We start from the raw sequence: 13,137 nt of genomic DNA on the forward strand, positions 1-13,137 counted from the left end.
AAGATCTTTGCACATGTGCTGTTATCAAACCAGATAGGAAACTCTGGTTCCGGTTTGTATTACTCTTAAACCCTCCACCCCAATCCACTGGACAATGGTCACGAAGGTTCTGGGAAAAAGCTGGGACCTGATCGCATTAGTTAAGTAACTAAAATTTTCTGATACGGGCGAAAATAATAATTTCATACAGCTAAATATCTAGTGTAATAATACACACACAAAAAAATAATAATTAAGCGCTTCTGATTGGCTGAAACGAGTGAATTTTTCATGTAACGAGCGCAAAGTTGCCACAAATAGCACGTTCGCGCTGTCAAAACTTCGCCTGTCTCATCTTTTTGTGATGTTATTTTCATGTTAATTATTTAAAAGTAATTTCTCGTGCAATTTGGAGCAAATAAGCACCTCAAAATTTTTCAAGACTACAAAATGCACTCGCCCCACGACCTCGTGCAATTTCGTTGTATTTGAAAATTTACCCATGATTATTTGCACCAAATTACGCAAGAAATTATGTTATTACCCACACAAAAATCTGGCTGAAATTATCAATCATTCACTAACCTGGTTCATTCTCAAGCCATATGGGTCTGGATTTTGATCTTGAGGATGAACGGGAGGAAGAACTGTGGGTGAATAGGAAACAAATTAAGCGTATACGGTGCGACAGAGATGGACGTACTCACAGGTTACAGTTGAAACTAGAGAGTAACCTCTAGTAGCAAGCTAGTTACAAAAAATTACTCGTCTTTTGGTCTTACCCAGATTTGTCTTTCTTCTTGCTCGACTCTAACCATGGTGGCTTGTTTGGTAACACAGAGCCAGCCACAGAATTTCCTCTTCCAAAAAAAAGAGAGGGAAAAAGAAAGTCACTTACAAGGAAATTCATTTAACAATAAAGAGCTTCTTTAGTCGGTGATCGTTTCCCTTATTCTCGTGATCTTAATGTTTGATCCAGGGGTGATATAGTAAGGAGAAATTAGATAATGGTCGCTCCTAGGGATTAAAAGGTTAAAAGAGTGTGTATCAAATACTTTAAGAGGGTCTTTCAACTTACCTTAGAGAATCACTGTTCACATCCGAGCTCCCAAGAGCTTCCGAGGATGAAAGATTTGGAGTGGAACTTGACCTAACGGCAGAAGAAAATCCAAGATCGAAAATCAAAGTTGCAGAAATATAAGGTGCTCTTGCCTCTTTCTCCTACACGAGTAAGGGGGTATCCCGTTTCCATATGGTTAAAACAAAAACACATACACACACATATATATATATATATACACATACACACTACGCAAACTTTGGTAAAAATAGCAGTGCAGGTTTACTCTTGAGGAACGCCCTTACGCACACAACCCAATTCTCGTCTTTGTCATCTCTTTTGTGAGTCACCCCTCCCTTAAAAGCTATGTTTTCTCCTTATGGGGGAAGACCTTTTTATGAATATCAATTTTATCATAATAAAGAAAACACGACTATTTACCTGGTAACCAGATATTGCTCCTCAAGTTTTTTATCGCTGGATGTCAAGTCGGCAGCTAACAGAGACCTCAGGGCTTTCTCCTTAGTTCTAGATGCCGAAACAATGATTGTTTTAATACCCACTTCCTAACTAAATTATTTGTTCTCCATATCCCATTGTGATCTCAAATGGACGATATGCCGGCACAGAGAATTGCTCCTTGTATAATTGACTTGCACACAAAATGCACATGCTATTGGTTCAATTTTATCCCTAGTACTTCTTTTATTTTCCATTGTCTTTGGCTGTCTTTGAAGTGTTATAATGACACAGGAAAATAAAATACAAATAAAATAAAACTTGACCACAAGATTCTATGTAATGGCGGTCGTTTGGTTGTTATGTTATCAATACGAACATTTTTAATTGCATGCTATTACAGCGCATATTCAGTCAAAATAACGAGGTCTGCCACAATAACCTTGGAGATATTTACATCACAGGAATTTTAGTCCTTTGGTCCACACTAGTCAGTTGTAAAGTGTTTATGCGTTTCAACGTATCCGTTTTTCCCACACTGACGTCTTCGTTTTGTTTTCATATGTCTACAACAATGCGCTGTGTCCATTTACAACGCATCCTTTAAACGCGTTTCCCCTACGGTCTATAAAAGCACGCCACACAATGCCGATAGAAACGACAATTAGGTGGCCCTTTTTTCATCATATCAATACGAGAAATACTAGAAATGGAAAAAAAAAAATGAAAAATGACGTGTTTCCGAAGGCCCTATTTTTCAGATCATTTTAAAAAATCTCTGGTTCATTAGTGTTTCCGTGAATTTTACGGTGGATGACACGCGCAAAAGCATCAATAGGTTTGCATTTTCAAACGAAAACGCATCATTTGGGACAGGGCAATACAAGAGCTAATGCAAACCTGGTAGATTTTATACTGACCACAAGTGAGAGATGCAACAACAGAGCAGCAGGTCCTTAACCTTCAACAGAGTATAGTAACCTAAACTTTCTTACCTGTCTTGTCCTTGTTGTTGTTGGCCTGCCTTACTTTCTTCTGCTGACTTTTCCTGTCGATGTGGTCTTGGAGATTTTGGGTGTATCCTGGGAGACTCTGGGGGTTTTGGTATCATTTCATGTTCTTTAGATTGTTTGCCATCTTTAGCATGTCTAAATAAAAAGCACATTGGAGCAAGTAATCTTATTTTATTTATTATTTTATATTAATTACACTATAAATTACACTATATTGCTGCTTTACATGAATGCCGTGCCTTAGAGAGCTCAGTTGATTTCTCGACTGAACGACCCCAGTCTGCAATAACAACAAGTATGAAAGATTCGTCGAGTTGGCTTCGCCTCGTATGCCACTCTTTTGTTCTTACCAGAGGCACGGAAACATAGAATCTATTTGTCAAGGAGTACTATAGAAACTGACAGAGTGAATGTGCATTACCTTTCATTTTTATATTGCTCGACACTATTATCCTTAATATCACGCTCTTTTCTTTGTGGATCTTCCTCAGCTGACGATTTTAACAACACTGTTTTGCATCTGCTCACATCCTGTTCAGAACTTTTATCACACTCAACAGCAGCGCTCATCTCTTCGTTCTCCTCTTTCTGTCCATCGACAGATCTTCTCAATACCACAGTTTCACTTCGAATTATAGGCTCTGGATCCTACATAAGCCATAAGCAGAGTATATTAACTTTAAGAGCAATAGTCAACTAGAAAAGTGATCATGGCCCATTCGTTTTAGCGCACCTAACAGGTTAACCCTCATGGTCTTTGTTTGCAAGCAAAAGTAAACGTCTTGAACCTGAATGCATTTGCAAATTTTATCATAGTGTTTACAAATTTCTCACAAAATCAAAACGGAGACAAAAATTTAGCGAGGTACGTCATGGACCAACAATCTCAAACAGAATTGTTTACATAAATCTAGCTTTGAAGCAGAAGGGGAAGTACCCTTAACCAGATGGTTTGCGTGAAACAATGTTGTAACCTCGAGGAAATACGATCACAGATTTGTCTAAGATGATAGTTTCAACATGTCTCTTCACTTCGATCTACAAAATAGATTGCAATTGCATTAAAACTAACTATGCTCATAAATTCACCTGTGCCTGTTCCTTGCTTCCTTCCGATTGTTCGTTTGTGTGGATGAGATTAATAACTTTGCAGTAATCAAACACCTGATTACCACACCCCTGAAATAATAGAAAGTTCAGTTCAATCACACACTATCTTTTTCAGCTATCCAAGTACATGTATACTCAGCAGATAACGTTTAGCTAAAAACGTTCAAAAGTAAGACAAAACTTCACTTACTTTGTCAATAACTCCTTCCCATACAAGGTCCCCTCCGACGAAAATTCTCACATCTCTAACTCCGACATTTAGTTCCTTAAAAAAGTTAATAAATACGTAAAACTCTTAAGAAGGAAAAACTCTAAGAAAGGGCAGTACTAATATAATAGAATGGCAAATGATAAATCCAATACATGGATTGAAGTCATTTGAGGTTCTTACGATTTCGAGATAGGTTCAATCATTTCCAAGATAAGGAAAAGTTACGAGGAACTGAACCTCAGACCTTTGGATTATACGTGCTCTACATGTACCACTAAACTACAGAGAACTCAGAAGCGGGCCACATTCAGACAAAACTTTTGTCTGAGACAATTAAGCAAAGTGTACTTTTTCCAATCTAGGCTCATATAGTGTCCTTTTATTTCCTGTCCCCCTTTCCTCTCTTTGAATACATATTTTGGTGATAAACTCAGTAAAACGTTAGCAAGAGAGAGGTGAGAAAGGCGTCTCCTTCAGTCTAGCAATAAGATTTGAGGACAGCTATCGTATGCTTGAACAAATTGTCTCCGTACGTTTTGCCACGATTGTGAGCCACTACACATAGCTGTTCATATGTCACAAGCGGCCTGTTTACTGCTACATCAGCAGTGTTGAAAGGGTTCTAAGTAACTACGTTAGCGGTTAGCTTTTCCTCCCACATGGTTAGCTTTTTCTTAACCTTATGCGCGAGAAAGTGTTTAACGTAATCACTTCTTGTCTTGCACCTGTTTTTGTCTTTTTATCTGTCACTATAGACGCCAGGGAAATCACAAATTTTTTCCATACATGTAGGTAGACAAGTCAATTACGATGAAACAATAACAGTGCATGTTGTGTTGTTGTGCAGAACTACATGTAACAGAATGTTCAGAACGAGCTTCCCAGTGACTAACCTTGATACCTCTGTTATAATTCCAGACAGAGATTTTTGATAGTCCGTGAGATTCAAGGCTGGTAGCGTCACCACTGGGCAGATGAAACACTAATTCAACTGGATGTTTAGTTTGAAACCCACATGACCACATATACCGACCTTTAGTAGTCTGAGAATAAAAAGTAAAATTCAGAATTCATTCGCCATTGGCATGTGCATGTACTTAGCTATTACTAAAAGGCACGTTTGTAAGACATAAGGGAACATTTGCAAAAGCAGTTAAAGGTGCAACCCACAACAACTTGGCTTACAATACAATCAATTATAATAAATGGTAGGTAAACACATACAACTACCTTTGTTTTCCCATTGGCTAAGTTACCAAGGACACCCCCGTCTCCAACATGGCCTGATAAACTCACATTGTGCTCATCATAAGGAATCGTGTTCCCCTTTAAATCAAAGAACTGAATCTGAAGAACAAAGAATTTATGTGAAGAGAAAATAAACCATCAGGTTAGTTAGGTACATTGAGCCAATCTCTTCTCCAATTAAACTACCTCCTTACTGTGATTATTATTTCGGTTTCAAAAGTAGTTACAGCAGTACAAGAGAGGAAATTACAAACCTCTGTTAGTCCTACATAACTTGAGTTTCCCCAGTTTGAAATAATCTCAAAATAGACATCTGTTCCCTCTTCACTTTCAGCTTTATCATTTTCAGCATCATCCAGTGAATCCATTACACTGAAATCCTGGAGGGAAAAACAAAATACATCGTTTGCTGTTCAAGAGAAAGCGAAAACGTGGAGTCAAGCCACTACATTGTATGTGCAGGAACAGAAACCAACTATTGAACAACACTGAACGCCATTTCCCTCCCTTAAAAACTGTTAGTACCCCTTGAAAGAGCACTCAGTGAAAATCCAAGGTGTTTCCTCGTGCTAAAACCATTCTATAAAGAGTCAAACAAAATAGTGTTGGATCGATACATTGTCATCTTGTGAGGTGGAAAGCTTATCCACAGCCACAGCTTATCCAGGTTTCCATAGCATAAAGCCACTGGAAGAAAAGCTATTCTACCTGGGAGGGATGAAACTGTACAATAGGGTTGCCCCCCTCTCCCTGTATTTCATCGTGTTTTACAGATATTTCATTAGTGCCTATCTATACCCTTGGGTGAAAGAAGCTCTGTGAGAGTATAGTCTATTGCCCAAGAACACACAACACAGTGACCTAGCAACGTCTTGAACTCAGACCGTTTGATCCAGATTATAACATTCTAGCCAATAGACCACTGTGTCATCAAAATGACAAGAGAATACACATTATTACCTTAGATTGACTCTCAATAGATGAAGATTTTGTCATGGGTGTAAATGGCATAGTAGCTTTCATTGGGGAAAGTCGAGGAGAAGGTGATGGACTGGACACTTTAAAAGGAGCCTTGCATTCCAGTTTGGACAGAAGCTCTATTAAACTTTGCTGTTGCCTATGGGTGAAAAATCAGGACCTCTTTGTCACTCTGGTAAATGTTTGTCTATATGGCTTAATATCATGATTAACTTCCTCTGTTGTAGTAGGTAGAGTGGCAATGTTTAAAATAATAAGCTCACAACAATTGTTATATTAACAATGAATCTAAATCCTTTTAATACAATGCTAATTACTACATAGACATAGAGTCAAATGACTAACATAACAGGAAGGTGGTTGTACAAAGGGGCTTGGACGTAAAATTAGGAAAATATAGGCCTTTTGTTCGCCATGTACACATAGGCCAAATTAATAATGGAAATAAATATAACTTGTCCATTCACCTTGCATCCATTTTTCTGACTTTCTCTGTGACAAGAGCTATGGTGTCATCAGTTTTCAAAGGAAAGGAAGCCAATGATGATGGCCTTTTAACCTCATGTAATGGTGAGCTGGATACGTTCTAGGAAAACGTTGTACTAAAAACTCAAGTAAAATCGGCATGATAAAATCTCACCCTAAATCAAGACTGAATGACTACCTAGAGTAAGCCAACTATAAAAATCTCAATTCTAGCTTAAAATGTTTCACCTAATGTTAAGTTTAAGTACCAGGAGAATGGTACTTAATGGCCAAGAATAATTATCACTACCAATGATTGAAGAACATTCTCGCTAATGCTGTTTCCGTTTCCCTTGATGAAAGTGCTTTAAAGTTTTGAACTTACCTTAGATCTTACTGGAGCTGTCTGAGATCCAGATGCTTTTGATTCTAAAAAAATGAGATAGAAAAGGGTTATAATATAATTTATATTAGTCATTTGACCACCTTATGACACAACATTTTAACCAGAGTATCATTTTAGTCAGAGAGAGAGTAATTTTTCTCAAGATTTTTGAACTTAAATAAGGCCAATTGTAATGTAGACAAGGTTATAACTACGTCAAAGCAAGCATTTCACTCATAGGCTGTGAGGGGCCCCTGGGAGAACTGCAGAGGCTTTGCTTTTCCTCAATTTTATTTGCTAATTTTCTGGCTTTGTTCTCCTCTTCCTCCACCTCCTCCTCCTACTTCTCCTCATAAGTCCTTCCAAAGTTTTTGGGTTAGTATTGAATCAAGACACTAGTTTGTCTGTGCTGTGCTAACAGGTGCCCAGAGGTGGGCTTTGGCTTGGTTGCCACACCATAATCTCTCACCTATTGTCTGATTCTCTTCCGCCATTGCTTTAAAAATCTCTTCTGCATTGTTATCCAATTTATCCTTAGGTTCCATTCTTCTTGTTGCAGACAAAGGTCTACTCTTCTTTTCTGAAGCTTTCATGAAAACAAGAAACAAAATTGCACTTAGTTGATTTTTATTCTCCAATTTGTTATTCTAGGTAATAATACAGTCTTGCTTATTTATTTCCTTGCAATTATTGGAAGTGCTAATTCAAACTACTTTTAGACCAAACAGATGAAGAAAGATGGAGAATTTTGAGCACAGTTGTTTCTTAGAGAGAGCTGTGAGACATTTGTCACCAACATGAAGATACAGTGTACCCTTTAGACACATGATGCTTTTGACCTGATCCTAGCAGTAAGCAGGACATTTATCATACTTGAACCTACTACAGAGCAAAGCTCACCACCAAGTTCTCTGTAGCTCAGAGGTACAGTGTCCCACCAAGAAATCAGAGGGTGATTTATCAAAAACAAACTTAGTTCTTTACCTGATGTCAAGGTTACTTCTTGATTTCCTGATTCGTGTTTTTCTGATCTAAAAAATTTAAATCAATTCATTCTGTATTCATACAACAAATAATGTTTTGCCACTTAACAAATTAACATCAATTTTGAATTAATCTAACAAAAATACTAAACTTCAAGAGGACAAATCAACTTTTTTTGATAGCATAGTCTGATTGTGCAATTGAGTGTGGTCCTGAGAAGGACTAATGGTGGCTGATGTTTTGACAACCTGAACAGAAGTTACCATCAGAGTCGAGTGAATAGTTGATCAATTCTTCCTGGATGTTATTGGCTGTAAGTTGGTTTTGATTAAACTGTTTGGATCCATCAGTTCAGTTAGGTTGTTCTGTTTTGTTGTTTTGTAAAGTTAATGTCATGTATAAGTCATTTGTATGGTGCCAGTAGTACTTGATTGACACCTGTTGAAGGGAGTTTGTTGAAAGTTACTAAACCAGCTTTTCAGACTTAGTTATTGAAGTAGTTAGTGCTGTAGGTTAGGCACTGCACAGAGTCCCAGTCAATAGTGTGGTTTAGAAATCAATGATGTTAAGCAATGTCATTGTTGACATCACCTTTCCTCATCACCCGATTGTGTTCAGTCAGTCTTAAACACTTTTTTTCAAATGCGGTATCATCAGTCAAGAATTACACTCATCGAAAAAACAATATTGGGTTTCAAATGTCCTTTAAACATGGTAGGGCCTGGAGCTCAGACAGCCCTTCTGATGGTCACCAAGTGGCATGTAACCAACCATTACTGTTGCACTGAAATTTCACTGGAATTCTACACAGACCCTCTGTATTAATCTACATTGTAGGTGGGAGGAGTAGGGTACAAATACAACAGCTGATGAAAGTTGTAGATATGAAATAATCCGCAAAGATTAGCAAAGCAAAGAAGGCACTGCCAAGCTATACAATCACAAGCATCTGTTCTGGAAATCTCCAAAGTTAACCTGCATGATGCCTGTCTGCATAGAATGCAGCAGCTTACCACAAGCCTGGTCTTGAGGTCAACCTTAACCAAAATACATTTAGCTGTATCAAATCATTCATCAAAATATTTCGCTCTTAGGAATCATTTCTTAAAAAATAAGTAAAAATACTTTTTATGTGTTAAATAGTTTTCACTAATTACTTATTTATAATCAATTTGATTTGAAAATCAAAGCATTCACCTCTTTTGTTGTTTAGTATAGGATCTGTCATCTCTGGATGAAAAGTGTTCTGTGCCGTCATAAGGATCTGCATTCTTCTTCCGCCTTTCATAAGGAAGCAAGAATATGGAAATGACTGACAATTCAATTTTCATACATGGGCAGGCAAGTTTGGAGGTGAAGCAAAATATTTAGTCAATGCATGCAGGTAGGTGAAAGTGAAAATTTTATTTTTAGGCTACTTCACTCCATTTCTGTTATATATGATAATTGGGAATAATTTTTAGCAATTCAATCCATTTCAAATTCATGGCTGGCTTTTGCAATCATTAAAACAGGAAAGAGTTCATTGATTTTCAAAAACATTCTGACAGATGACAAAACAGACTTTTCTTTAGGACAATAATTCCTTAACTTTGTATAAACTTAGTTAAATGTATGATGTTTATCCTCAAGGAAAAGTAACCACAATCAGTAACTTTATAACCCATCTTAAGAGATGACAAATGATGCCTACCTTGTTGCTGACAAGTTTCTCTCTTTTCTTTTCCCTAAAATCAGTGTAAATGGGGGCATTCAGCAAATTGAATTATCACATTAAAATATTAACAACAAGAATAGCCCCTGCATAACCAACAAGGTTTAAATGTAATGGTAAAAAGTGGTATTTATGGTAACATAATTATAGGAAGCTGTACTACTGACAGTTTCTTGTACAAAGCTATAAGCATAATTATGCCTATGCAATAATTTGTTCCAACATTGGTTTAGGAGAAAGGACAATGAGCTTCAGATAAAACTTCCTTGCATCTCTTTCTCTCCTTAGTTTCAACTTTGTGTGCGATTGTGTTTATTCAAATACACGAACTACACTGACTCATTAACTCACCTGTTGATGATGAAAAACTAAGAACAACAAGATCCTCAACTGGGTTCACTGACTCATGTTTATGCTTTTTGCTTCTTTGATGAGTTTTTTTCTCATTACCATCAGAAGTCACAGACAAGTCTTTGCTTTTCACAGATTTAGTTTTTACATGGTCAGTGTCAACTGATGAGGTTTTCCCAAACCCCACACTCTCTAAAATGCTATTACTAGTGTTTATAGAGCTTTCAACTTCATGCTGTCTTTTGTCTGGTGTACTTGTCAATTGTGGTAGTCTTTCTAACACAGCTGCATCATGGAGATTTAAACTACTATTTGCTCCTTCTAATTCTTCTTCAATTTCATCCTCATTGTCATCATCAATAATGTTATTGTTGTTGGCATTTTTCTCCTTTGTTTCTTCCTCTATTCTCTGAAGAGCAGAAGGCATACATGTATTAATTGATTTTTTTTTTCTCCTGGCTTCAACGATTTGTAAGGTAAAGCATATTCTATGTATTTGATCACTACACATTTATGCTTTAAATTTATATCTAGATGGTAAACTAATAATTACAGTATACAAAAATCTATGGCAAAGAATCAAATTGCTATATGTGGCTCTGTGTAAATTAGGAGCCAATAAGAGTTACAGTCAGTACCTTTTTGGCTGCTTCAATACTTTCCTTTATGGATTCATCAGCTTCTAGAGACTTGCGAAGTGTCTATTGCAATAAGGCAAGGAGAATATCACAATACATGTAATCTAACAAATGTAATAAACAAATTTCAACGAATAAAAGGCATTATGCTAAAAAAGGCAAAGTATGTCCCTAATGGTATAGACATAATTATAGATGGAAGTGCTGCATATACCTCAACATCATTGAAACTGAGAGTAAGTTCATCCTCTTCATCATCACTGTTAAACTCTAACTCATCTTGATCACTTAGGTCATTATCAGCAACATCCTAGAGTGATTACAGCACATGAAATTAATAATGATTTTGTGACTTTGTATGGACATGGATAAAATATGTAAATGGACAACAACTCTGATGCTAAATTCCTGAGAACTAAACTTGTTCAAAATTTTAAATTGAGTCTGGCAATTTGCTATTTTTTCTTCAGCAAGCTGATCATGGTTTGGAAATACAACAAACCTTAATACTTTTTTGTTTTTTAATGCTTCATAGATTTTAGCAAATTATTTTTTAAAACATTGTGAAAAACTCTATTAAGTAAACAATAAGCATACTCAATTTTGAAGAATGAGCTTCCTAATTATGTCCTGTTTCATTATATTTATGACACTGGAAACCAAGAGATCTTTTAATCTTTAGATCAGTATGTCCTCTTTGCAACCAGGGATCTAAGGTAACTAGATATTTAACTTGGTGAGCTAAAAACATAAAAAAATGAGTCACCAGAAAAAAACATGTCATTAACAGAGAGAAAAAATGAAAGAGGACATTTTGTTAAATATTTATGCACAGTTGTACAGGTATGCACTGAAATCTTCACCTGGTCAGAGGCACTGTCACTACTTTCCACAGCCACAGATTCAAAGTCCTCACTGTATTTACCAGTAATCCTCCCTAAAAATGATAAGTTTTGTGACTGTGATGGTTTCAACCCATAACAAGTTTGTGAGGTTTCTTTCAATTAATGAGAATATTTATTTAATTAACAGGGTCAAAAACTGTCACCCTTCCACTTGTCTGTGACAAGAACAGGAATGTTTTTGTCTTGATTGAATGACTACAGCTCCTAGCCACTTGTCTGATTGGATGAGTAAAACTTTTTATAAACAACCTACTTAAATTTTTCTATGACTCAAGTTAAACACACAAACAATTATCAAAATAAAATATGCCTACAGGTGTAGATGTTTTTATTGTGGTTGTTTTTTAAAATTTACTGAACTTCTAATTTTAACTTATCCATTCAGTGGTTTCTAACTGTGGACGTATTGATCCAAAATTTAGCTAAAATGAAAAAAAAAAATCCAAAGCCATTCTGTTTTAGATACCATTCCTCCTATTGAACTTGGGATTATCTCAATTTGAACTATTAGTAACCATATAACCACTTTTTACAATTGTCAAACCCAAAAATTCAGAATAATACCTGGAGCTCTCAGTCTCACACTTTTTCCTCCAACTGTTTTTATTTGTATTGAATCCTAATGAGAGATCAATAGCATGGACATTTAAAAATATAGACAGATTGCTTTTGGGATGATCCTGATCTACTAAAACAATCAGATAGATCTGCAGTCAAGTCACTCTGCACCAGGGTAAGCAATGCAGAACCATAGGTCTGTGTTAGCCCAAAATTATCAGGCTACCTAGCCTGACAATTTTTGGCCAGACAACTAAGTCTCATAGTGCAGAAAACTTCCCAAATTGATCAGAATGGAATAGAAGGATGGCAAAGTGGGGTCCTAATCCCCATTCATTTCAGAAAAAAATTTGTGTAACATATATAAAGGGGAAAACTGCAAATCTCTCTTTCTATGTACAAAGTTTTAAGGGAAATCTTAAGGTTAACACAAAATGTGAGAAAAGAATTCATGAGTCCCTTATTTTTAGGAAGGAAATCACATATCATGCTGGTTCATAAATTCATGAATCAATCTTCCCTTTCTGTAAAATTCACCCGTCATGTATTGATTATGGCCTTGATCATACATCACATATTAACCTTTTGCTACCCTCATGTAACTGACAGACATAATGATACATTTCAAGTCTCTGCCAGTACAAAGGTCTCTCTCAGGGCAGTGAGATAGCTAATACCCTTTGCATCGTTTCTGTGGAGATCAAATGAGTAAAATTGAATTGCCAGGTATCTCCCTCACACCAATACTTTTTCCATCTTGGCACAGGGTAACCAACAATGTCAGACTAAAATGCATCATTTGTTTGTATCCTTAGTTGTTCATGGGTTAAGGGCAAGAAGCTAGTGCATCATTCTATAGTTCTAGAATTGATGTGTACAGTTAACATACATATTTCCAGCCTTTTCTTGTACTAGGAGTGGGATCAGGAGCTGTTTTCACTCTGACATCCCTGAAGTGGAGAGGTAAATTTTTCTGTTAATTCTATGATGACAGCAAATGTTAAAGTTCAATAACTTTGTAAAGGTTATGTTTTCCACACTGAAATGTTATCCAGGTATGAACAAATAATTGAAGTATG

At 36.4% G+C, this 13,137-nt stretch overlaps 1 protein-coding gene across 2 annotated transcripts in view; it reads right to left on the reverse strand.

The window, feature by feature from the left end:
* LOC131783474 (protein KATNIP homolog) overlaps positions 1-13,137 on the reverse strand; it is a 56,968-nt gene that overhangs the window by 40,399 nt on the left and 3,432 nt on the right. For both annotated transcript variants that reach the window (XM_066170902.1, XM_066170901.1), the window contains exons 6-29: positions 12,948-13,008; positions 12,065-12,119; positions 11,459-11,532; positions 10,810-10,905; positions 10,596-10,658; positions 9,958-10,366; positions 9,586-9,619; positions 9,090-9,173; positions 7,893-7,939; positions 7,378-7,494; positions 6,909-6,952; positions 6,526-6,644; positions 6,041-6,197; positions 5,335-5,460; positions 5,063-5,179; positions 4,726-4,875; positions 3,812-3,886; positions 3,601-3,690; positions 2,933-3,159; positions 2,494-2,646; positions 1,481-1,567; positions 1,058-1,129; positions 762-839; positions 565-626 (exon numbers count right to left, since the gene is read on the reverse strand). In XM_066170902.1, coding sequence (XP_066026999.1) covers positions 565-626; positions 762-839; positions 1,058-1,129; positions 1,481-1,567; positions 2,494-2,646; positions 2,933-3,159; positions 3,601-3,690; positions 3,812-3,886; positions 4,726-4,875; positions 5,063-5,179; positions 5,335-5,460; positions 6,041-6,197; positions 6,526-6,644; positions 6,909-6,952; positions 7,378-7,494; positions 7,893-7,939; positions 9,090-9,173; positions 9,586-9,619; positions 9,958-10,366; positions 10,596-10,658; positions 10,810-10,905; positions 11,459-11,532; positions 12,065-12,119; positions 12,948-13,008 — 2,597 coding nt within the window. The remainder of the gene's footprint in view (positions 1-564; positions 627-761; positions 840-1,057; positions 1,130-1,480; positions 1,568-2,493; positions 2,647-2,932; positions 3,160-3,600; positions 3,691-3,811; positions 3,887-4,725; positions 4,876-5,062; positions 5,180-5,334; positions 5,461-6,040; positions 6,198-6,525; positions 6,645-6,908; positions 6,953-7,377; positions 7,495-7,892; positions 7,940-9,089; positions 9,174-9,585; positions 9,620-9,957; positions 10,367-10,595; positions 10,659-10,809; positions 10,906-11,458; positions 11,533-12,064; positions 12,120-12,947; positions 13,009-13,137) is intronic.

This window comes from Pocillopora verrucosa, chromosome 8 (genome assembly GCF_036669915.1).
Source record: "Pocillopora verrucosa isolate sample1 chromosome 8, ASM3666991v2, whole genome shotgun sequence".
Lineage (NCBI taxonomy): Eukaryota > Metazoa > Cnidaria > Anthozoa > Scleractinia > Pocilloporidae > Pocillopora > Pocillopora verrucosa.